This window comes from Podarcis liolepis, assembly GCF_965112155.1.
Source record: "Podarcis liolepis genome assembly, chromosome: 1".
NCBI lineage: Eukaryota > Metazoa > Chordata > Lepidosauria > Squamata > Lacertidae > Podarcis > Podarcis liolepis.
This window is the reverse complement of record NC_139554.1, coordinates 102,175,347-102,200,296: the sequence shown is the minus strand read 5'-3', so window position 1 is coordinate 102,200,296 and position 24,950 is coordinate 102,175,347. Positions and strand designations below refer to the sequence as shown.

General features: G+C 42.8%; 1 protein-coding gene across 2 annotated transcripts in view; it reads right to left on the bottom strand.

Moving 5' to 3' along the window:
• The window catches only part of EPC2 (enhancer of polycomb homolog 2), a 49,385-nt gene extending 27,817 nt beyond the window's left edge, over positions 1 to 21,568 (bottom strand). For both annotated transcript variants that reach the window (XM_083493840.1, XM_083493841.1), the window contains exon 1: positions 20,931 to 21,568. In XM_083493840.1, coding sequence (XP_083349966.1) covers positions 20,931 to 21,083 — 153 coding nt within the window. In that variant the 5' untranslated portion in view covers positions 21,084 to 21,568. The remainder of the gene's footprint in view (positions 1 to 20,930) is intronic.
• Positions 21,569 to 24,950: the final 3,382 nt, after the last annotated feature.

The following is a 24,950-nucleotide window of genomic DNA, read 5'->3' as shown; positions in this document are numbered from 1 at the left end:
GTCAGCTGTTTAAATCAAGGCCACCTCACATGCTGTTACACATAATTGTATAGGTCTAAGTACTTTAAGTGTATAAAGCATTAAAGCAGTGTTTCCCAACCGGTGTTCCGCGGCACACTAGTGTGCCGTGAGACGTTGGCTGGTGTGCCGTGGGAGGGAGGCGGGCGAGTCGGGCGGTGAGAGGCGGCGGCGGCGAGGATCCGCGTCGAGCCGGGGGCGGCTCCGCGGTGGTGGTGCCGAGGTTTCTCTCTCCATTCTCCCCTCACACACACACACAGGAAATAACACAGGATCAGCTGACAGGACCCAGCCAATGGGGCGGCGGCGGGGCAGCGCGTGCAAAAGGGAGGAGCGCGAGACAGCAGACGAGGAGGAGGCCGGCATGTCCGGGCAGCAGCAGCAACAACAGCAGCAGCAACTCCCGGCGACGGCTCCTCAAGCCCCAGGCAACCCTACTCCCTCACCGGCCTCGGCCGCCCTCCTGCTCCACACGCCGCCGCCTCCCCCGCCTCCGCCGGCCACCTCGGCCCCGCCGCCGCCCCCTCCTCCGCCCGCTATCACCGCCACCACAACAGCCGCCGCCGCCTCAGCTGCCGCTGTCCCTCAGTCCCTCGCTTTGCTGCCTCCTCCCCCCCACCCCCAAAGCTTGGAGGTTCCCCGGCAAGGGGGAGGGAAAGAAATTGAAAACTTTCACTTTCGTGCGTCCCTCCCGGCGTGACGCTGCGCGCTGACGTCACGGGGCTGTAATGGTGGTGTGCCGCGAGATTTTTTTCATCAAACAAGTGTGCCTTTGCCCAAAAAAGGTTGGGAAACACTGCATTAAAGCTACTCTCTGCAATTAAAAAAAAAAATCACACTATATGGCCAAGGGTATAGAATTGCTAAGAATAAGGTCGCACCAAAATAGAAAAAAGGCTATTACATATAGTTGAAATACATATGAATTCAAATGTTCATCAAATTAAATGAATAGCATTTTTAAAACTAAAAAAAAAAAACCACAAATGTTTTCTGTAGCTCACATTTCAGATCTGCCAATGGTGAATGACACAATGCCCAGTAATGTAACTGGATTAAAAAAAAATCATTATTCACTACTTAACACAGCTTGACTTATTATTTACTAGATTTTTAAAATGTGGGTTGTAAAACTGGTTCTTACATTAGAATTTACAGTTTGTGGAGAATATTCTCTGGAGAATTTTCTAGCAGAGAATATTCTCACCTCACATCACTACTAGAGGCAAACCACAAAAAGGGCACCCCCTACCCCCAAGTGAAGGAGTAAGATCTATAGTGGGAACAAGGTTGGAGGGCAGGGGAGACAAACAGCAACTGTTCATCAAGTGGCTGCTGTAGAGGCAACATGGGGGTGGGGGGCTGCCAAGGAAGCAGCAGATCTGGCCCGAAGGGAGCATGCCAAAGCTGTCACCACCACCATGGCAGCAGCAGTGGGCGATGCATTCCTTGGAGGCTGGATCTGCTGCCCCTGTGGATCCTGCCACCCTACCTCATGGGTGGGTCAGCCCTGAGTACAACCCTTGGGTTCTAGGCATGTGCATCAATTCTAAGAAGTAACACAGGGCTGCCTGAAGCAGGTTGTACAAAGGGAACAAATTAAGAAATAAAGCAAGCATAGAATGAAGAGGAGTATGTAACTATGAGTAGGGAGGTACTTAGCTAGTTTGGAAACAACTACTTTTAAAAATGTAAACAATGAAAAGGCAACTCCATCCAGGCTAGATCAGAATACAAAGAGAGAGCATATAATTAGAATCTGAACTTAGATCTCCCAATTGCTAGTGCAGCACGACACTATAGGAAACTAGGCAAGAACATTTTTACAGTTTGTCTCAACAAAAATAGCTCCACATGCATACACATACTTATGCCACATGCTCTCTCAAAGCCCTCGATTAAGTATTCACCCTCAAAAGATTTCAAATATTTAGATATGCTGCAAAACAGCAAAACAGACTGGAAGATTCTTAACTGTGCCATTCAATATATGTCTACTCAGAAAAAAGCCTATTGGATGTACTCTCAGGTTTAAGATAGCAATTTAAATCACTATTCAGTTCTTGAATAAAGTATGCATAGCATCCCCGTTTTTGTTAAAGTAACTGCAGAGCTTATTTATTTTTAAAGAACGTAACCTTGGAATCCACAACTCTGTGTGTGTGTGTGTGTGTGTGTGTGTGTGTGTGTAATTTTCTAAGCATATATAAATGACAGAGGCAAAGAAAGAAAGAAAGGAATAAAGCACACTCTACTTTTAATGGTTATAAGGTATTAAGTAAGCAATCAGAGCTCAAAATTTGCAGTAGACATACTACAATAAGACATAATCTAATTATCTGTGTGACCTAAGAAAGAGGAAGAGAAAAATTAATTTGAATGACCAGCAGCAAACCAAAATCCCAGGGGCAACATTGCCTTCTGGACAATCTGCCAAGGGACACATACCAGTGGTGAGCAGGGCCAAAGGCAAAAATGAGTGGAGCAACAAATGCACATTCTACTTTTGTACAGTAGGCCACACACTCACACACCCCTCTCTATCCTCCATCCAGGCAGGTAAGAAGTATTATCCATGTTCAAGGACACATTCTAGCCAAGCAAAAGCACTCAAAAAGGGTGTGAAGAAGGGCTAGTGAGGAGCATGACCTAGAGGGCAGCCTGGAGAAAGCCCCACTTGGGGGTGTTCTAGTGACCACTAGAAAAACAAGCTGTTAAGAAAAAGAGGCACATAACCCTAAAGCAAGTGTGCCCCTAATTTCAATAAAGGAATATAATAATGATAATTATAACGATATTATCTATCTCTCATCTGACTAGGTTGCCCTAACCACTCTGGGCAGCTTCCAAGAAATTAAAACACAATACAACATCAAACAGTAAAAACGGAACAGGGCTGACTTCAGATGTCTTCTAAAAAGTCAGATATGGTGCTTGCTTTCCCTTCTGACATTTGGGGTCTCTGCTTCAACTCATGCCAACTGTACTTAACTTGCTTCACCTCTGAAAGGCTCCAAATTCCTATAAGACACCCCACTTTCATCTTGAGATTAATCTGATGCAGAGTTCAGTTCAGTTCAGATATGAAACTTGACTGGGAACAGAACTTCTACTAAGAAACATGCTTGCACAACCATCTTAAGAGAACCTTCTTTCTATATGAGGTGACAGGGAGATGATTGGGAAAAGCTCCCTTGTGGTTGTGGCATCCCATTTTTATGGAATTCACTTCCCAAAGAGGCTTGCCTGTTACCTTCTTTACTATATTTTTGGCACAATGCAAAAACACTTTTATTCTCCTGTATTTTTAAGTTCAATGTATTTTATTAACAACCTGTTTTATTACTCCATTTTTACCCCGCTGCTTTATTTGCTGATGATGTGTTTGTATTTTATAAAATAAATATTGAAGCAAAAAGGGAAGCAAAATGTGAGGTAATAGGTATGACAATATACTGAACTGAAATCTTATTTTTAAATAAAAACAAATTTGCTTTCTACTCCCCATCATTTCATCAACAGTCATGCAATCTATGGTATATTTCTTTCCACAAACATCTAGCACCTCCTTTAAAGAGCAAAAGCCAGAAACAAATTAGATACAGTCAACTCACAACGTATGCATGTTTAGCTTGTGTGAATTCTGCTTTATGCACTTGGACAAAAAACAAAACAAAAATAAAAATAAAAAGGGAGCATCAGGAACGTTTTGACTATACATGATTTTGACTTTATGCGCTATCCCCAGAACATGCCCCCTATGTAAGTTGAGTCAACAGTACAGTGGTACCTCGGTTTTCGACAGTCTCGGAAGCCGAACGTTTCGGTTTTTGAACGCCAAAAAACCCGGGAGTAATTGCTTCCATTTTCAAATGTGCCTCACAAGTCAAATAGCTTCCACTGCGTTTTTTCCCCTTTCAATTTTCTCGATCGACTTTGCAATCAGCTCTTTCTGTCTTGGTTGTCAAAGATTTCGGAAGTCGAAAGGTCTTCCACAATGGATAACATTTGACAATCGAGGTACCAATGTATAGCTAATTGCAGTAAGGGTTTTTGCAGTTTACCTTGTTATAAAAAAGGCAGGTGTTATTTATCTTGCTGGAAAAAGACAAATTGTCAAATTTTGTATGTACATACAACATGAATTCCTAGTTTATTTCCACTGCAAAATCTGTGCTGAAGCACACATACATGCAAAACAGATGCAGAATTGTGTTCAAGGCACTTGATCCTGAGCCTCTGTGGTCCTTAAAGGTAAAAGGTAAAGGTACCCCTGCCCGAACGGGCCAGTCTTGTCAGACTCTAGGGTTGTGCGCTCATCTCACTCTAGAGGCCGGGAGCCAGCCTGTCCGCAGACACTTCCGGGTCATGTGGCCAGTGTGACATCGCTGCTCTGGCGAGCCTGCACCAGAGCAGCACACGGAACGCCGTTTACCTTCCCTCTATAAAGTGGTACCTATTTATCTACTTGCACTTTAATGGTGCTTTCGAACTGCTAGGTGGGCAGGAACTGGGACCGAAAGACGGGAGCTCACCCCGCCGCGGGGATTCGGACCGCCGACCATGCGATCGGCAAGCCCTAGGCACTGAGGATTTACCCACAGCGCCACCCGCGTCCCCTTCTGTGGTCCTTAGGATACCTCTAACAAGGCTTAGGCTTTAAACTGAAAAACATCAACAAAACCTAAGATGCTTTGATCCCAATATGTGCTCACAGAAGGGGGTTTATATAAGGAGAACTTGACTGTGCCCAGTTTGGGACAATTCAACTCTCCATCACAGCCCAGCATCCAAACATTTAGGAAATGTTTTTTTAAGGAGGCTTGGAGGTTTGCAGGTAGGGCTGTTCAATAAATCGCCATATCGTTGGAATACCATCACGGTAAGTGTTTCAACAAGCCAATATACCAGTGAACAAAAGGGGGTAGCTCAGCTGAATGATACTTTGCAAATAATTTGCAGGCAAGTGTCTCCTGCTTTGTTTGCTCTCCCCCCCCCCCACAGATAAGAAATGAAGATAAGCCCTCACACAAACCAGCAAACTCTTTCAGCTTTACTGGTATCTATCCACTTAGCTCAGCTAATTATGCAGAGCTTGCTAACAATCCAGGAGGAACCCTCCACGACCAGACAATCAAAGAGGCAAAGTAAACAAAGAACTGGAAAGCACTTCTCTCACCAGTGAAAAAAAAAGGGGGGATATTTTTATTTTCTGCTGGTGTTGATATTGTTAGTTCCCCCTAAACAGCTTTCTTCCATATTAAAAAGGATGTTTTTTTAATTTAAAGGAGACTGTCTCCTTTAATTTAATTTAAAGGAGACAAATCTAGACAGCATCTTAAAAAGCAGAGACATCACCTTGCCAACAAAGGTCCGTATAGTTAAAGCTATGGTTTTCCCAGTAGTGATGTATGGAAGTGAGAGCTGGACCATAAAGAAGGCTGATTGCTGAAGAATGGATGCTTTTGCATTATGGTGCTGGAGGAGACTCTTGAGAATCCCATGGACTGCAAGAAGATCAAACCTATCCATTCTTAAGGAAATCAACCCGGAGTGCTCACTGGAAGGGCAGATCGTGAAGCTGAGGCTCCAATATTTTGGCCACCTCATGAGAAGAGAAGACTCCGTGGAAAAGACCCTGATGTTGGGAAAGATGGAGGGCACAAGGAGAAGGGGACGACAGAGGACGAGATGGTTGGACAGTGTTCTCGAAGCTACAAACATGAGTTTGACCAAGCTGTGGGAGACAGTGGACTACAGGAGTGCCTGGCATGCTCTGGTCCATGGGGTCATGATGAGTCGGACACGACTAAATAAATAAACAACAGCAACAATCTTTTTGCTTGCTTGTCCTCCCTCCAGTCTATAAAAAGGGAGAGATTGGTGGGATGAGGGTTGGGGGGGGGCCTTTCGGGGAGGGGAGGGGAGAAGATTGAGCTGGCTGCCTTATGCTGAAATGGGAGATTGGGTACTGTGTAAGAATGATGGGGAGGGTGTTTTTCAGAAAGCAGTGAAAGCAAATGTGTGTCTATTCACAAGCAAGCCCTACTGAATTCAATGGGGCTCATTCCCAGGAATGTAGAAGTAAGCTTAGTTGAACTCAGTGGGGCTTATGCATGCAGATTTCACTTAGACCTCTGAGTGGGGAAGCAGACGCAACTTGACTAGTAAATCACTTAAACTACTGATAAATTAGTTGAAAATATATTAAATATAAAAATAGAAGTTTCTTTACTATTTTTATTAAATCTACTACTTCCTTACATTTTAAGACCCTCCACCACCAAAGGGAGCCTCGTCAAGGCCCTCTGCTGCTGTGGGGTGCTGTGCTGTGTGGAACAGCAAACCCTCCACCGCTGTGGGGTGGTACGGTGGGACCCTCTGCCACCGCAAGGAGGCACGGAAAGGCCCTCTGCTACTGCAGGGAAACACGACGCACCCTCCCACACCACTGGGAGGCATGGCAAGACCCTCTGCTGCTGTGGGGAAGCACTGCACACCCTCTGTCACTGTAGGGAGGTATGCCAGGACCCTCTGCCCCTCAGAGAGGCATAGCAAGGCCCTCCGCCACTGTAGATATATATTGTGATATAACAAGATATGATATTTAGATGGTGATATATCATGATGTTGAAAACTAGATGTCACCCAGCCCTATTTGCAGGGGGTTATGAAAGTGCTCTTCCACCAACTACCTTCTTCTTGAGCACTTCTTACTAGCAAACCATACAAAACATGTAGCCAAACCCCACCTTAAGCATCCACTAATCAGGTCAAACAGTGAGCAGTTACCTTACCCAGAAAATTCTGAAGGCATGGGCTGAAGGAAGCAAACCAATTCTAACACTCAGTACAGCAGCAAAACATCCAATACCTAAGATTTTATATGGAGCCCTCCAAGCCATAGTGATGGGCTTGCAACCAAACTAGGGCCAGAAAGACAATTCAAGGAGGAGGTACAGAACTGATTCTTAGGTCCTAGCTAAGTAGTGGAAACTGTGTCTGCACACAAAGCAGTGAGGGTCCTCATCAAACAACCTAATAGGAAAGCTCTGTCAATGTTAAGAATAGCCAGGGAATTAGAATTTACACGTAAGTACTTCAATTTCACATTATTAATCCTGCCTGAATGTGTAGGATATAAATATTTTAATAAATAAGTTAAAGGACACAGTTGCTAGTTGTACGCAGCAAGGAGCTTCTGGTCCTTTTCAACAGGAGTTAGAGCAGGGGTCAGCAACCTTTTTCAGCCGTGGGCTGGTTCACCGCCCCTCAGACCATGTGGTGGGCCAGACTATATTTTGGGGGGGAAAGAGAACAAATTCCTATGCCCCACAAATAACCCAGAGATGCATTTGAAATAAAAGCACACATTCTACTCATGTAAAAACATGCTGATTCCCAGACCGTCCATGGGCCAGATTGAGAAGGCGATTGGGCCGAATCTGGACCACAGGCCTTAGGTTGCCTACCCCTGAGTTAGAGGTGCACTACAGAAAGCAGGCAGTGGCTGAGGCGGTAGAATAGCGCACAGGAACTCTGGGGCAGGAGGCACCATTCTTTCCATGGGAATGGTGTCTTCCCACATGACAGAGGCTGTAACTGCTGCATTCCATTTGACACTCTCCACCCTTGAACCCTTCCCCTGCGGCAAACTGCAACCTGCTTTTTCAATTTCCAATAAAAGACAATTTAGTAAAAATAATAATAATAAAATTTCAAACAACGTACATGGCAACTTCTTGTAGGTGATTAAGTAAGGTAAAAGATAGTGCTTTGTTACAAGCACCATTGTGAAGTTGGTTGCAATAAAGATGTTTTTTCTCACAAACATTCCACAAATTAAATCCACAGGAGTAGTTGGTCCCCGTCCCCCCAGGGATTTAAATGTGTTACAAAAGACCTATCAGCTTGGTAACTCCATGTTTCACCTAACCACCCTTCAATGTATGCTGAGTTTCCAGGTAAGAGGTAGTATTCAAATAATAAAAGAAAACTGCTTACGGAACTCACTAGGACGGGGACTCTTAAACTGTCAAAGCAAACCTTCCTAAATTAAGATGGAAAACTATGTTTTGGTTTGTATGAGGCCCCTTATCATTTTTGTAGCTTGTGGTCTGAGAAGACAATTGAATCCAACTAATAATTTAAATACTAGCGTGCAGTGATCTCACAAAAGTTGTTTTTGTTTTGTTTTTAACTTGCAGAGAAATAGTTGCTCTGCTGATCCCCAAAATTGGTAATTCAACACAGGAACACATGTCACCAAGAAACACAATGGAATGAGTTAAGTGTCTCAAGCTGTTTTGAAGAACCACTGCTCTAAATTTTCAAGTGTTTTTTTTTTAAAGGAAATTCTATCATACTGAATAGAAAAGAAACCTGTTCATGTATATAATGGCAGGCAGTAACTGTACTGGACAAGTGCAGAATCTGAAACCCACTGTGTTGTAGAAATGGCATAAGTGAGGTAGTTTCTAACGGAAACAGTACTCTAAATCCAAATAACTGTGCAACCTGTTCCACATACCAATGGGCTTGAACAGTGGCCCTCTTTACTTCCTGGTAAACCTCTCCTGAGTATAAAGAAATTTTGAAGGGAGTGTGTGATATATATATAGGGGGCAACAGTTCAAAGGGCAGAAAGCATACGTAAACCAGGGCAGATAAAAAAATAATGATTTTTTAAAATCAGATTTTTAAATATTTAAATTGGATTTTTAAAATAAAATGCTTTTGGGGGGGAATCTTTCTAAATATAGTTTTCTATTTAAGTTACATTATAGTTCAAAGGCTATTCATCAGGAAATAAGGATTTGTTTTAAGTTTTTCATGTGTGCCAAAACTCAGTCTAAGGTGGGGTTTTTTTAAAAAAAAAAACGTTTAACCACATCAGTTAACAAACATGGATACATATGCTATAATGTTACTGTTTTAGTTAAATAAATTGTTTAAATTGTTATTAAGGAAATGATTATTTTTCTCCTTCCAATAAAGTACAGCAGAAAAGTTGTCCAAATATAAAGTTAACTTATTAAACCTCACAATAATTTCATAATTATCTGTCAATGTATTTCTAATAGTATAACCAAATCAGTAATTTTTGATATAACTGTAAAAACTACTCTGAAAATTTATTATTCCAAAAATGAAACCATCTGGTTGTAAATATTAAGATTACACCAGCAAAAATGAGTCTTTCTGTTAAAAAAATGATTTAAATCAAGTCTTACTGACTAGTGATTTAAATTGTGATTTAAACTGATTTGATTTAAATCAAATTCACCCTCACCTAAACTACCGTAGTTCTTTGGATCATAACCATTGTCATTTGGTCTGTCAAAACTTAAGAAATGAGAGGAGCTATTCTGTAGCTAGCCAGATCTATACAGTCATATCTCTTGTTACGTCCACTTCAGGTTGCACATTTTCAGGTTACGTCCCATGGTGACCCGGAAGTACCAGAAAGGGTTACTTCTGGGTTTCGCTGCTCCCACATGCGCAGACACACAAAATGATGTCATGCGCATGCACAGAAGCGGCAAATCATGACCTGAATGTGCGCAGACATGGGTTGCGTTCCGTTCAGGTTGCGAACGGGGCTCCGAAACGGATCCTGTTCACAACTTGAGGTACCACTGTACAAGAAAGAGTCTGATCCTGGAAGTGTGACAGTAAAAACAAAGCAAACCTTTAGCAATACAACTGGAGGTGCAGGGGAGGGGGGTTTAGAAACAGAAAAGTAAGGGAAAGGCGGATTGAATTATATTTAACAATACAACCTCCTCACTCGGAATAATACACTGGGCATAAACTGACTGTCTCCTGCTGCAAAAACTACAGTTTGCTTATTCCATGCTTACTTAAAGAGAGAAAAGTTTCCAGCAATATTTTTTGAACTGGATCTTCCTCTATACCAGAGATGCTGTGTGAAAAAAGTGAATATAATAACCTTTAATCTGCCATTTGCCCGCTCACCAGGAGCAAGAAGAAACTCTCCACAGAAGAACAAACTGTATGTGACCCATGTGGAGGACTCTTGGGCTCCCACTTTGCAAGCAATTACAAATTTAGGGGGTATGGAGGAGGGAGAGAGGGGAGCAAAGTCCCACTGATAAGGCGTAAGGTGATTAATGCTGCACAGTGCTGTTTAATGCTACATTGTATACAACCTGTCTATCTCGCCACCCTTCCACTGCATTATGCAAAATGTTCTCTCAGAGTCAAGGATTTATCTTTGCATTTTCTGCCTTAAAATTCTCTTTACCATATACAGTCTACCAAAAATGACCCCAACAAAAACTACCATGGTGATTGAAAGTATGGCTCAACACATTCAGCATTCAGTTTCTACTCAAAATATTCAGAAGCAGACTATTCCTTATTGATTTTCAGCTGTATACTGTTCCTGAACACTGAAGCTCCATTTCTGCTTTCATGACTATTAACCACGGATAGAACTACTGTATTCTGTGATTTTGTCCAATAAAAATAAAACCTAACTAAGATTCTACATTTTATTCTCAAAGTTTAGTGTGCCTTGTGTGAAGTACAGTGGTACCTCGGGTTACATACTTAATTTGTATGGAGGTCCGTTCTTAACCTGAGGCACGCTTTTGGTAACGGGGTCTCCCGCTGCCGCCGGCACGCAATTTCTGTTCTCATCCTGGAGCAAAGTTTGTAACCTGAGGTACTACTTCTGGGTTAGCAGGGTGTGCAACCCGAAGTGTCTATAACCCGAGGTGTTTGTAACCCGAGGTACCACTGTACCTGCTTTTGTCTGTTTTGAACAGACTGCCAATATCACTGGAAGATCACAATACAGTGATATCTCTGGTTGCGAATGGGATCTGTTCTGGAGGCCGGTTAGCAACATGAAAGGAACGCAACTTGCAGTGGCGCGTCTGCGCACGCGCGGGTTGCAATTCATCGCTTCTGTGCATGCACAAGCGGCAAAACCCGGAAGTAACCCTTTCCGGTACTTCCAGGTCGCCACAGGATGCAACCTGAAAAAATGTAACATGAGGTATGACTGTAATTTGTATTGAGAGAAATAAATACAATTAATATACCCTCTCTCTTCAGGCTGTTAATAATCTTATAAATATTTGTCATACCCTTTATTGGCTGTCATTTTACTATAAGTAAAAAGCACCAAAAGCTTTCAGGTGAGGTGCACCAAACCCCCGTTTATCTTAGCTTCCCCCTGTTGTACCTCTTCCAGTTATACAGCAGATTTTTTTTTCTGGGAGGGGAAGTGGGGGAGACATCAAGCATAAATGTACAAAATATTAAAAGTGTGACCACACTGTGGACTACAGCTAGATTTTCTCTAGAAGAGGAACAGAGATCCAGCAGGTAGAGAAAGAGATCACACCAGTAGAGAGACTGCACTGTTCACACCAAAACCACCTTCCATGCTGTTACAGAGTGCCCCCCAATCCTCCAGAGGAGCTTTTTAGGGAACATGGAGTGGGGGAATGAGTAAAAATGGTTACTCCACCCTCTTCTTCCAGCACAGACAGAACTCTACTGAGTGCAAGCCTGGATCCAGCACCATTAGATTTACAGAATGTCACAATGCTATTGGTGTTTTATTTTCTGTCCCTTCCCTAATACAGTCATACCTCGGGTTGAAGCAACGTATTTTTCACTCTATAAGACGCACCCGACCATAAGACACACCTAGTTTTTAGAGGAGGAAAACAAGAAACAAGAAAGCAACGCAAAGCCTCTTGAGCGAAGAGGCAGGAGCGCTCCAGCTGCGCTCAAGAGGCTTTGTGGGGCTATCACTGAAGCCAGGAGAGCAAGAGGGATCGGTGTGCACCGATCCCTCTTGCTCTTCTGGCTTCAGCGATAGCTGCACAGCCTGCATTCGCTCCATAAGACGCACACACCTTTCCCCTTACTTTTCAGGAGGGGAAAAGTGTGTCTTATAGAGCGAAAAATATGGTAACTTCGGGAGAAGTATTTTCGGGTTGTGCGCTGCGGCGACCCAGTAGTAACAGAGCGTGTTACTTCCGGGTTTCGCCGCTCACGCATGTGCAGAAGCGGCGAATTGCGACCCATCCACGCGCAGACGCGGGTTGCGTTCGCTTTCGTATGTGAACGGGGCTCCAGAACGGATCCTGTTCGCATCCAGAAGTACCACTGTAACCTTTTAGCACCGACCCCCCCTTTCATCGCCAAAGCTTGGAAACTTCTTTATTAACACCTCTGTTCCTTTTTCTTTTTATGTAATAAAAAGCAAAGGTGTAGAGAAGGGAAAAGGCAGGACACAGGGGAGGGGGGTGTAAAGGGAGGGAGGATATAGGTCAGATTGAAATGCCTATCTCAGGGGTCAGCAAACTTTTTCAGCAGGGGGCCGGTCCACTGTCCCTCAGACCTTGTAGTGGGCTGGACTATATTTTGAAGAAAAAAATGAACGAATTCCTATGCCCCACAAATAACCCAGAGATGCATTTTAAATAAAAGCACACATTCTATTCATGTAAAAATACCAGGCAGGCCCCACAAACAACCCAGAGATGCATTTTAAATAAAAGGACACATTCTACTCATGTAAAAACACGCTGATTCCCGGACCGTCCGTGGGCCGGATTTAGAAGGCGATTGGGCCGCATTCGGCCCCCGGGCCTTAGTTTGCCTACCCATGGCTTATATACTTGGAAACACTTCCCAGCTCAGGAAGTTGTTCTAGGAACAAAGATCCATTTACTACCAACAGTACAACCAGCCCCAAAGCAGTAATGACACTTAGGGCAAAGAATTCAATATAAGAAGCCCATCTGGAATAAGAGAAATTTGGAAATCGCAGTCTACAGAAGGATGCATGTTCAAATACAGAAAGCATACTAAGCTCCTCAGTCCTTTGTACCACCACTGGCAAAGGTTTGGCATTTTCAGTAAGCTTTCTACTGTGACTCCAAGATCTCTTTCCTCAACAGTTACAGCGACTTTTGACATCCTCAGTTTATGAGACATTATTTTGGTTTATTTATTTGTTTAATGTGCTCAAGGTTACATTGAATCTAATGTACTGGTTGGTTCCTAGTCAACCAATTTGAAAAGATCGTTTGGGAGTTCTCCACAGCCTGCACATCCTGAATAATTCTGTGCAATCAATAAATTATATTTATTTCACCCTACTCCAGATCATTGATTAATAACCAGAATTATTCCAAATTTAGATTCTTGGGTAACTCCATTGTTAACTTCCCTCTAATGCAAACCACCTGTTGATTTATTCAACTCCCTTTTTAAGCAGTTACTGATAAAAATTGCTTAGAAAATCTGTAATTTTTCAAAATATATTTAAATCCAAATTTAGCCTTTATCTACCAAATCATTCTAATTTCACGTCTACTGACACTATCTAAAAATTATTTAAAATCTACTGAAGCAATATTTTCTGTTGCAGAAAAAAAAGAATAATTCTGTGTCATCTAACATAGCATTGCATAACATAACATTTCTGTCCTTTGCAGTACTATCAGTTTACACGGGCAAGCATGATAGGAAATGTGGTTCATGTAGGGCCAAAGGTTCCCAACTGTTTTTGTCTCAAAATCTTGTGTCGCTCCACTTGAGTCTTCAAAATCATTTCCTCAAAACCATCAACTCTTCTACAATGAAAATTGGTGTAAATAGTTCATTTAGCTTCTATAGAGTCTCCCTGTCGTCTTTCAATGCTCCTTTCCCCGCATAGCTATCTAATAGCCCCATTGACTGTGTGACTGATTTCCTGTTTCAGACTATTAAAAAAATATTTTTGTTTATTTCATATTAATATCAATACCATAAGATAACAGTAATAATACTAGGATCAAAGAGTTTGGCTGCAGTCAGAAGTAACTAGTAACATGTAATAACTGATGGCTATGACTTTGCATCCTCATTCACAACACACTTCTTATCTAGACAGTTAAACAGAGCTTGGATGAGCATGTACACCCAGGTGCATTTCCACCTGTGTGCAAGGTAGCTTATATGTATATATTTCTTTTTACAGAATCAAGGCATTTGACTTGCTCAATAATGGTTTACTTTACCATCAATTACCCTTCATATGCCCGAGTTTGTGCTTCCCACCCCCACTTTTTTAAAAGAAAATTTACCCTTTAAGATTAAAAGGACTGACTGCATTAGGTCTTCTGGAAAATTCTCAATTTGCACTGAAGTTAAATATGATACTACTATGGCCACAGTATCCAAATGGTTTGGCAATGCTTAGATCTCACAGCAGATCCTCATCAACATTAACAATGCAATCCTATGCTCACTCACCTTCCACTGAACTCAGTGGGGATTACTTCTGAGCAGACATATCTAGAATTGCATTGTTAGTAAATCAAAAGTCATCCTTCTTCTTGATAGCTCCATGGTCGCCGCTGCAATCATCTGCAAATCTATTGGACAATATATCCCATTAAACACACTGGGACTTAATTATGAGGAAACACGCACAGGATTGGGCTGAAACTATCAGAGTTACAAAGCCAAGCAAGGTCCGGTATGGTTTCAAACTGGGTGGGGACGGAGTGTTCAGATTCCTGCATTGCAGGGGGTTGGACTAGATTACCCTTGGGGGTCCCCTCAAAGTTTCAACTCTACAATTCTATGCTACTCCAAGATGCACTTACTTTTGCTTTAAGTGCATCTGTGTCAAGTGTTGTCTCTTTCCTTTGCTCAAACTAAAGAGGAAAATATTTTACGTAATCCGCTGAACTGATTAAATTCAGTCACTGTTGTTGCATTCCCATTAGGCTAAATCAAGTTCTAGAAAGCTGAAGTCACTTGGGCTGTTTCACACACTCTAAAACCCTCCAAGTGGAATGCAAACCCTGGGGAGGAAACAACATCTCAATATGGCCATAGTAAGAGGCACCATTTCCCATCAACAACTGTCCCAACAAGGGAGGCAAACAAATGGATGGAAACATTCATGTGGCTCTCTACTGGAAAGAAGTGCATTTATGACAGGTGTGTTGATACTTCCTGTCTTTGGGCTGTGTTCACTCTCCAAAAACCTTTTCAGAATATCTGAACACAGCATTTTGTGTAGCTCAAACTGAACTAAAACTTGATTTCAAAGTGTGTAAACTCCATTATTTATTAGCTTATGAAACTTACACAGCTATCTTCAGTTTGCGTTAGCAAAGACAATAGAATACAGTGGTACCTCGGGTTACATACGCTTCAGGTTACATATGCTTCAGGTTACAGACTCTGCTAACCCAGAAATAGTACCTCAGGTTAAGAACTTTGCTTCAGGGTGGGAACAGAAATTGTGTTCCAGCGATGTGACGGCAGCGCGAGGCCCCATTCACTAAAGTGGTGCTTCAGGTTAAGAACAGTTTCAGGCTAAGAACGGACCTCCGGAACGAATTAAGTACTTAACCCGAGGTACCACTGTATAGGTTTAGGCCATGGGTAGGCAAATAGGCAAACTAAGGCCTGGGGGCCGGATCCGGCCCAATCGCCTTCTAAATCTGGCCCACGGAAAGTCTGGGGATCAGTGTGTTTTTACAGGAGTAGAATGTGTCCTTTTATTTAAAATGCATCTCTGAGTTATTTGTGGGGCATAGGAATTCATTCAGTATTTCCCCCAAAAAATATAGTCTGGCCCCCCACAAGGTCTGAGGGACAGTGGACCGCCCTCCTGCTGAAAAAGTTTGCTGACCCCTGGTTTAGGCTGTGACTTCTTGTTGAGTTCACTGCAAAACTACCAAGCTGCAAGTACATTCCTGTAAATTTTCATTGTATGTTAATGATTTAGGATTCTGCCATGCTGCTGGTAAATACCATGAAAAGGCTTGTGTTCTAAGGCTTTAGGCATGGTTGGGGAACCTTAGACCCTACAAATGTTGCTGGACTACAACTCTCATCAACTCAGCCTGCATGGACAATTAGCGAGATGATGGGATTGTTAGTCCAGCAGCAGCTGGAGGGCCCCAGGGTCCCCACTAGCTTTAGGCTGCAAACGTATCTGGGAGTAGCCCACCAAATTCAACAGCACTTACTTCTGAGTGGACATGGCTAGAACTGCACTGTTACTAAGTACAGAATACCACCTCCTAACATTTTTCATTCAGATAGCTGCAGAACTGCTAAGAATGGTGATGATCATATGTGTACGTGAAATGTGCTAGTAGTTTAAAAAAAACAACAACGAAAAACAAAGTTTAGTAAAATCTTTTTTAATCTATTATTTAATACACAGCAGTCTCTAATGCTTTATGCATAAATTAGATTTTAAAACATGTATGCATTAATATCATCAAAATTAATGCTGCCTTTATAACCACAGTAGTGCAGCTAAAGGCTGGACCATAGGGCTAAATTCTAGGGCCTCACAGTCCAGCCCTCCACCAGTGACCACCTAGAGCAGAGAAGATGATGTACTAATTTTATTTGAGTGGAACTGCATCTAATTATTGTAGCTACTCAAGTGGCACTATTGTCATGTTCCACTTATACCTTACAATCACAAGCAACACTACAAAGTTACATCTATTCCACTTCATGTTTCTGTGATTCTGCATCAGCAGAACTGATCCCTAAAAAGGCTATGCAAGTACTAACTAAAAAATAAAATAGTTATTTACACCAGGCAGGGGGAGAAGAGAGATAAAGCACCTCTTTATTAGGGGTCCACCATTTAATAAGATTAATCAGTACCCTGATCCAGCCAAGCCAGTTGCAGAATTGGTTCAAACAATGTAATTTGGGTTACCTTGCTGCAGAAGTCATCCCCCACTTTAACGAACAACAAGAGTATACCAAGTCTAGTCATAAACTCTGTCAACCCACTCCCACACTATTTTAAGACCTCTGGCCCATTTACAGAAGCACTGTACTCATCATCATCAATGGCAATTATAAGCAAAACTGACTGAAATGTGACTGAAATGTTTTCCACGTACAACTGCATGAAAGAAATAAAACTGAGGTTACTTTATAATGCCTCACCGCATGTATATATCCACCCTATTACAACAGAGAGACCCACTTGTAATCTGCCATAGTAGTCTTTATGCTTTTCTCGATCAGAAATAGAGAGCAACCAAGAGGATGTGAATGAAGTGAAATTCAATTTATTTAAAGTTAGAACAGCCTTCTTGAGTCTCCAGATCCTGTTGGACTACAAATCCCACCCTCCTTGACCGTTGGCTACGCAGGCTACGGGTGTTCCAAATTGGAGTCAAACAACATCTGGGAAGACAAGGTTGAATAAGGCTTACTTAGAAGTCCTATTCTAACATGGGGAGCAGATAGGCAAACACACATAATCATCACCCCAGCATCAACATCAAGCAAGACAGTCTGGAAGAAAAAATCTAAGCATGTTCATTTGAACATGGCTAGAAGCTTCCCCAAAATTGGAAATCCTGCCTTATTCAACCAAACACACATAGAACTTCCTTCAGATGTTTATGCTGAACTTCAGTATGATCGTCTGAAGAGCCTGCCATGCAGGGGCACTGCAGCAGGACTTGCACGTGCACTCCAGTCCCTCTCCACTTTTACCTCTTGCATATTCAATAGGGCTATAGAAATGGCAAGGATACCATTTTAAGGATGGATACTGTATCCTCAAACCCCTTTGGTCAAAGAGGAAGAGACAGCACCTTGAGCCAAAAATATCTGCGTTCCAAAGAAAGAGAAGTCCAGGGTCAGGCTTTTTTGGTGGCCACTCCATAGGAGGGAGTATGTACACTGGACCTGGTGCATCTTTAATAACTAAGCTTGGTCTGGGCCAGGCATAGGCAAACTTGGCCCTCCAGATGTTTTGGGACTACAACTCCCACCATCCCTAGCTAACAGAACCAATGGTCAGGGGTGATGGGAGTTGTAGTCCCAAAAACATCTGGAGGGCCGAGTTTGCCTATGCCTGGTCTAGGCTAAGAATGGTTGGTTCCCATCTTGTCCAAGCAGCCCTTTCTTTAGTTTGAGCCACTTCCTCTCTACGGAGACAGAACCCAGTACCAGACTTGCATCTGCAGCCCGGCACAGAAGCTCAATGGGAGAGGTCCCACTGAAAAACAGTCAACCAGTGCAAGGTTTTCCTGACAACAATTTCATGGGGAAGTATTGAGAATGGCATAGGATACCAGATCAGAAATGGCAGCCATGTATAGAGGAACCCTCACAAAAGAGTAGGTATCAAGATAAACTAAGGGTTTAATTACGTCAGTGGTTCCCAAACTTTTCCCCCTCATGGATCATTTGAAAACTGAAGGGTCTTAGTGGACTATTTAATGATTTTTAATGATGCACTGTCCAAGATGCTTTATGATTTTTATTTGTGTCTTTATTGCTTCTTATATATTTTATAACAATAACTACAATGCTAAATAAAAGACAATTAAAAATCAGGATGACTATTTAATGCAATGAATATGCCATCTCTTGTCTTTAGCCACAAATCCAGACAAGCTGTGGACCACATGAATGAGGCTCACAAGTGACTGGGTGGTCCGCAGGACAGTTTGGGAATTCCTGATGTATGTAAACCTCTTTGTGGAGTTCATCAGAAGAATATGTAAATGTATAAATTAAATTAAATATTTGTTTCAAAGTTCATCCCACTGATATCAATGTGATTTTTTAGTAAGCATGGCTAGCATTGGGCTTGAAGCTTACTAACTATGCAATCCTATAAATGTCTACTCAAATAAGGCCCATTGCTTTCAATGTTAAATCCAAGTAAGTGTGCATAGGATTGCTTTAAAACATTAATATTATTCATATTTATTAGTTGCCTTCCTCACAAATGTGGCTGAAAGGAGATATATATCTTTTAAGTGGCAGTCTAAGTGGGTCACATATCTGCACAAAAGACACTCTGGGTCATAGAGCCGTACTAGGAAGTAAGACTCACTAGACACGGTGGGACCTAGTTCTGGCTAAACATGCACATGACTGTACAGCAAGGCTTCAACCTAACCTATCTGTGAGAATGTCCAAAAGAGACTAGCAAATTTTGTTTTCAAGAGGCATATTTCATATTTAACTGTAAATTATGACTGCTTTTCAAAAAAAGCCAGTAATAAAGGTTGTATATGTTGGAATAATTTAAAATGTTTTTATTAAAATTATAAACAAAATTTGCAAAATTTAATATCCAGATTTTAAAAAGAATATTAATTCCACTTTCTAAAATGTGTAAGTTGCCTGTAACAATATAAATCTGATCTCTTTTAAACTAAACAGCTACTGGAAAAAAGCAGTTAAATTAGTAAATATAAACTACATTATAGTTTGCTTTAAAAGTACACATTTGCATTAATTCACTTCCTAAAAGGGTTAAGACAGTTGAAGTATTAACAATAGTCAATATATTATAAATTATAATCCAAAAAAATACAATGAGGTCATAATCATGAGTTACCAATGATTACAAAGATGCCTCTCTGTTTTAACTGTCAAACAAGGAAGCCAATCACAAAGTGTGCGACCTTCTTCTAACAGTCACAACCAATCCAACACACAGTGGGCTGGCAATGAGGCGGAGAGATCGTTTCATTGAAGAAATTTCTGAGGATACATTTACTATCAGCTCTGCATGCAAGCACAGCCACTTTAGAGGGGCAGCTTGTACACAGAACAATATGCAACTCCAGCTTTTAAGAAAACTAATTCAGCAGGTTTGCTAAAGAAGCACAAATAATACAGACAGCAGGTGTCTTATCTATAGCATACAGCAAAGGATTATACCTATACTCCAGAAGCAACCTTAACATTTAATTGAAATCATAACAATGAATTAAATCAAACTATCACAACCTAATAGAGATGTGAACTAACAGAAAGCTGGTATTTCACACCTGCAGCCCATTACATACATTCAACCACCACAAACAACTGTCATCATTTCCAACATTAGTGGTCACTTGCAGACACTTCTGTTGTGAATCATTAAGTCTCAATTACAATTCTATACACATTTATTTAGCAGTAAGCCCCACTGAACTCAGTGGTAGTTGCTTCTGAGTATATGCATGTACTGGATTGTGCTGTCAGTGTTGTTTTGGTAACAGAAACAAATCAAAATATAACGGAACAGTGCTGGATCACACAGATTAATGTAAACCATAAAAATCCCGTATTTTGGTTCTGCACGGCTCACAGGTTAGCCAAAGAAAACTGGCAGCGTTAAGCCCCACTTGGATGCAGAAGTGCGGGCTGTCAAAATAATATGACAGCTTCCGAGTCTTGGGATAGGGTCCATTCCCTGCGAGCTAAGCACATCACTATTTCATTAAACTCAAACGGAAGCAGGACCCTACTTCCTTTCCCCTAACGTACATCTCTGCTATTTACCCAGCCAGATACAGCGCTGCCATCACTCGCTGTGCTGCTACGAGAGCAGCCAGCTGCGAATGTGTACGAAACAACATGAGCTATAAGGATGTTCTGATGCCCTGGAATAAAGACACTCCGTCAAAAGCAAAGAAGGATATGGGAAACTCTAGGAGCGGCTGCCGTTTTAAGCCCAAGCCCGCCTAATGCACATAAACTGAAGACCAAACAGCAGCAGCAGAAGACAAGCTCCGACAAAAACGGCCGGCGCGCACACTCTCCCATTCAAGGACGCCTTTTGCGCTTCCCTTCCCTTCCGCCAGCGTAAGAGCCTTCCCCTCTCACTCTCCCCGCCCCTCCTTAATCAAAACACTTCGCGAGTCCTGGGGACGCAAAGAAGATGGCGGAGCAAGGCCCCGCTTACGGCGCCGGAGGAGAGTTTACGCTGCGCTGTTTACGCAGGACCCCATAGGGAGCGTGCGCCGCTGCGGCGGCGAGCGTGCGTAGCGGCGCTTGGTGAATGCCAATGGCCTATTTCCCGTGAGGGGAGGGGGGGTGGAGATGTCTGATAAACAATGGTGCCCCCCCCACTTGCGCGACTCCCTTACCGATTCCTCCTCCTTCTCCATGCCAGTCGGCATCTGCGGCACGGCGCGGTTGATGGAGACGCAGTCATTGAGGTCGGGCATATCCTTGCCGCGGTAGATGGGCAGCGGTTTGGCGGCGTCTAGCGCCCGAGCTCGGAAGGAGAGTTTGCTCATTGTCTCCCCCTCACAATAACACCCCGGGGCCGGGCTGGGGGGGGAGTGTGTGTGAGGGGGGACCCCCTCACTACGGCCTCGCCGCCGCCGCCTCCCAGCCGCTCCCGGACCCGGCCCGACACACCATGGAGAGCCCTGCCGCCCCGGAACAGCTCCGCCGAAGAGCCGCCCGCAGCCCTAGGTCCGCGCCGGGCTCGCTCGATCCGCTCCCTGCGCCATGGCAAACATGGCGGACATTAACCAAAGCGGCCAGCGATCCCGGCAGCCAACGCGAGAGCGCGGGGAGAGGGAGGGGTGGGGAGAGAGGAGAAGTGCGAGCGCGCGAGCGGAGCGAGGAGGGGTGGGAGGGGGGAAGAGAAAGAGAAGCGGGGAGAGCGAGAGGAGGGGGGAAGGCTGCGCGCGCAGCCCCAGCCGGGTAACCCGCAGAGCGGGCTGAGGGATACCAGACCCTGCTGCCGCCGCCTCGCTCTCGCTCCGCTTCCCGCCCCCACTCGCTCGCCGTTCCTTCGCCTCACCGAACGCCGCTGCCGAAGGCGATAAAGTGGCCGAGGCGCTGCTGAGGGGAGAGCTCCAAGAGCGCCGTCGGGACCTTTCCTTCCCACCAGCAAACTTCCACCCCCCCTCCCAAAAAAATGCATAAATGCCTTCTCCAGTTAAACCCTCTATTTATAAAGGAATTGGCGGCTTCACACATACCTCTTTCACACGGGTTCGAGAGCACAATACGAACGGGGACCGGCACGTGTATGAGGGCGGTGGGGGGGAGCAATGGGCTCTCGGAAGGTCCCTATTGAACGCTGAACCCGGGGCAAACCTGGGTCTGGATTTCTGCGTAATGTGTGAAGCTGGCTAGGTGATTGGAATAAGAGGTGAAGAACAGAGCTCCCATGCTTTTTTCCCTTTTGTTTTCTGTATCATTGGTAGTAGCAGAGTAGAAAACAGCATTTCAGCTGAGGTGACACTTTGCCCCTCTGCCAAGATTGAGAACCCCGCTTTCAATTCTAGTCGCCTTCCAAACAACCCGAGACTTAGTTTAGCATCAGGGATAAGAGACTAGATAATGAGAATTATCTATGGTCTTTTATTCACCAAGTAAACTTAAGTAAGGTGCTGTCAGCACCTACACATACCAATCTTAATGCAGGTTATTTGCCTACCTCACTGGGTTGTTGTGTGGACTCCCAAGATAATGCATGTGAAGTAGCATATTCTTCCGTGAATGACGGTCCCATGTATAAGGTGCCCCCTATTTTCGGAAACTCCAAATTAAGAAAACACCCCTCAGCACTACCTGTGTATAAGACGAGCCCCAATTTTAAACCTAATTTTTTGGTTAAAAAAACCTAGTCTTATATATGGAAAATATACTGTACTTTGAGCATTGAAAGATGCTCGTGGAATGTTCTTAAAAAAATATATAGAGTACGTAATATAATACAGCAACAGCTCATAGTCAAGAAGCGCTTACCAAAGAGATGACAGTAAAAAGATGTATATATAACGCATTTCAAGAGTTCACTTTTCAGTTAAAGCTCTGTAAACCAGCTTGATTTCTCCATATTCAATAGCTCTTTGCTGGCAAAACAGTAGTAAGAGTTTGAGGAGAGCTTGGATTTGGGACGTGCAGCTCATAGCTCAAAAACTTACCTACTCTCAAGAGGTCCTCACTGCATCCAGTAAACTTACAGTACTTGGTATTAAGAAAAGAAGGCTGTGTACACAAGACTGAAATGAGAACCACTGTAAGTCCATATGTAATGCAAAATAAAAGCCTACATTGATCAAAGAATGTAACCACATTTCCCCCCAGCTTTTGTTCTTTATTAACAAACAGACATTTGCACCAACACCATGAATGTTAAAGTGGATTTATTGCGCATGCATAGTTGGTGAACACCATCCCTGCACATGTGCAATAAGACTTTCAAACATAATTGGCATTTAATTTAAAGACACCACACAAAGCTATGATGTATACAAATTCTGGCAATAATTTAATACTAGTACCGGTATGTTGATGTGCATATGTACAGGCAAATACACATTTTACCTAATACACTGAGAGTGATCCCCAGATGAAACTTAGCTCATGCATTTCCCTATGTAAAATAGACATGAACAGAAAAATTTCATATTTACTGCTGTGCCTGTGCAAACCTGATAACCTGTCTGTTTTTATCATTATTTTGCACATGGGCTTCAAAGTGAAGATCGGTTAAGTTTAATGTCATTCAAAATAGAAGCTAGAATGGCACTGAATATTTTTGTGGGATGTTCTTTTTTGTACCACAAGACATTCCTTGTATCCAATATTGTGTCTGCATTCTACTTTCTTTGCCACATATATGAATGGAGCTGAACGATAGAAACAGTTTCCTCTGCTCTAGTGAATGTGAACATATGTCTAAAAGTAGAACTGTATAAAACATTGTCCAGTGTGATCATACTGTGAATAGAATTGACCGTTGACATACATGCTCAGATCACAGTAAGGGAGCAGACTACCTAGACCTCAAGCCGTCTAAAAAAACAACAGCCTAGGAAGAGAAGATGAAACTGTTGTCCAGAATCCAGAGAAGGAAGTGTTGAAATAATGTGTGACTTGAATTATCTTCTCATGATCATCCTGGGCTATTAATCTAGGGGCCTTGTATTGCTGCCCATAGTGATTTTGTTAAATTACATAATATTAATGTGCATATACAAACTGACTTTATTTTTATTCCAACCACTACCAGTTAGAAGCACTTGTCTGTGTCACACAGAATCACATTCCCTTCACACAGATCCCTAAATAATACTTACTGCATTATTATATGTATATGCACATGTATGAATAAAGATATTAAATATTCATGGCCTATATTTATGCCAACATTATCCATTTATTACTTGAGCAGCAGTGGTGGCATCCACATTGCACCAGGAAGAAAAGTTGGTTGTCTATAAAAGTGTGTCTATAACTGCATAGACATACTCACAATACCTGGACAACGTTTAGCACAAAATGTTACAGTCAGTTCATACCACTTGCCTAACTTTTGTCATGGCTGCTGCTTGTGAAGCGCAAAAATCCAGTCAGTGGACAAAATGCTAATCTAGATGCTTAACGTGGTTGATGTTTTTTTTACCTTGGGCAAAACAATAAGACTACAGTCCTAAACGGAAGGTATCATTTTATGGATAAAATGTTGATTGGCATGTACAGTGGTACCTCAGGTTAAGAACTTAATTCGTTCTGGAGGTCTGTTCTTAACCTGAAACTGTTCTTAACCTGAACCACCACTTTAGCTAATGGGGCCTCCTGCCGCCACTGCACGATTTCTGTTCTCATCCTGAAGCAAAGTTCTTAACCCGAGGTAATATTTCTGGGTTAGCGGAGTCTGTAACCTGAAGCGTATGTAACCCAAGGTACCACTGTACTGCCTGCTGCACTCATGTCTTCCCATAGGCATCTGGTTGGCCACTGTGAGAACAGGATGCTGGACTATGATGGGCCTTTGACTGGATCCAGCAGGGCTCTTATTATGTTCTTATGCTTAACCAAGTTACAGCTTGCTGTCTCTAACTCTGTGTTTCACAGTAACATTCAAACATTAGACATTGCTAGCTAGCAGATGTATTAGTGTTGTTGCCAATGCCATGTGGACATGGAGCTTTGCTAAAAGCAATTTATAGAACTAAACTCGCCCTGGAAGAGTCATGAAAATAAGATCTAGTCCCCTGCCCCACTTCATGCCAGTGCATTACTAATAGTTAAGCCCTCATAATGCCATACAGCCCGCTGTCACCAAGACTTAAGTGCCACAAGTAGCACCACTGAAAACAACCTGAATTAGCAACTAAAAGCAGCACTAATAAATCCCA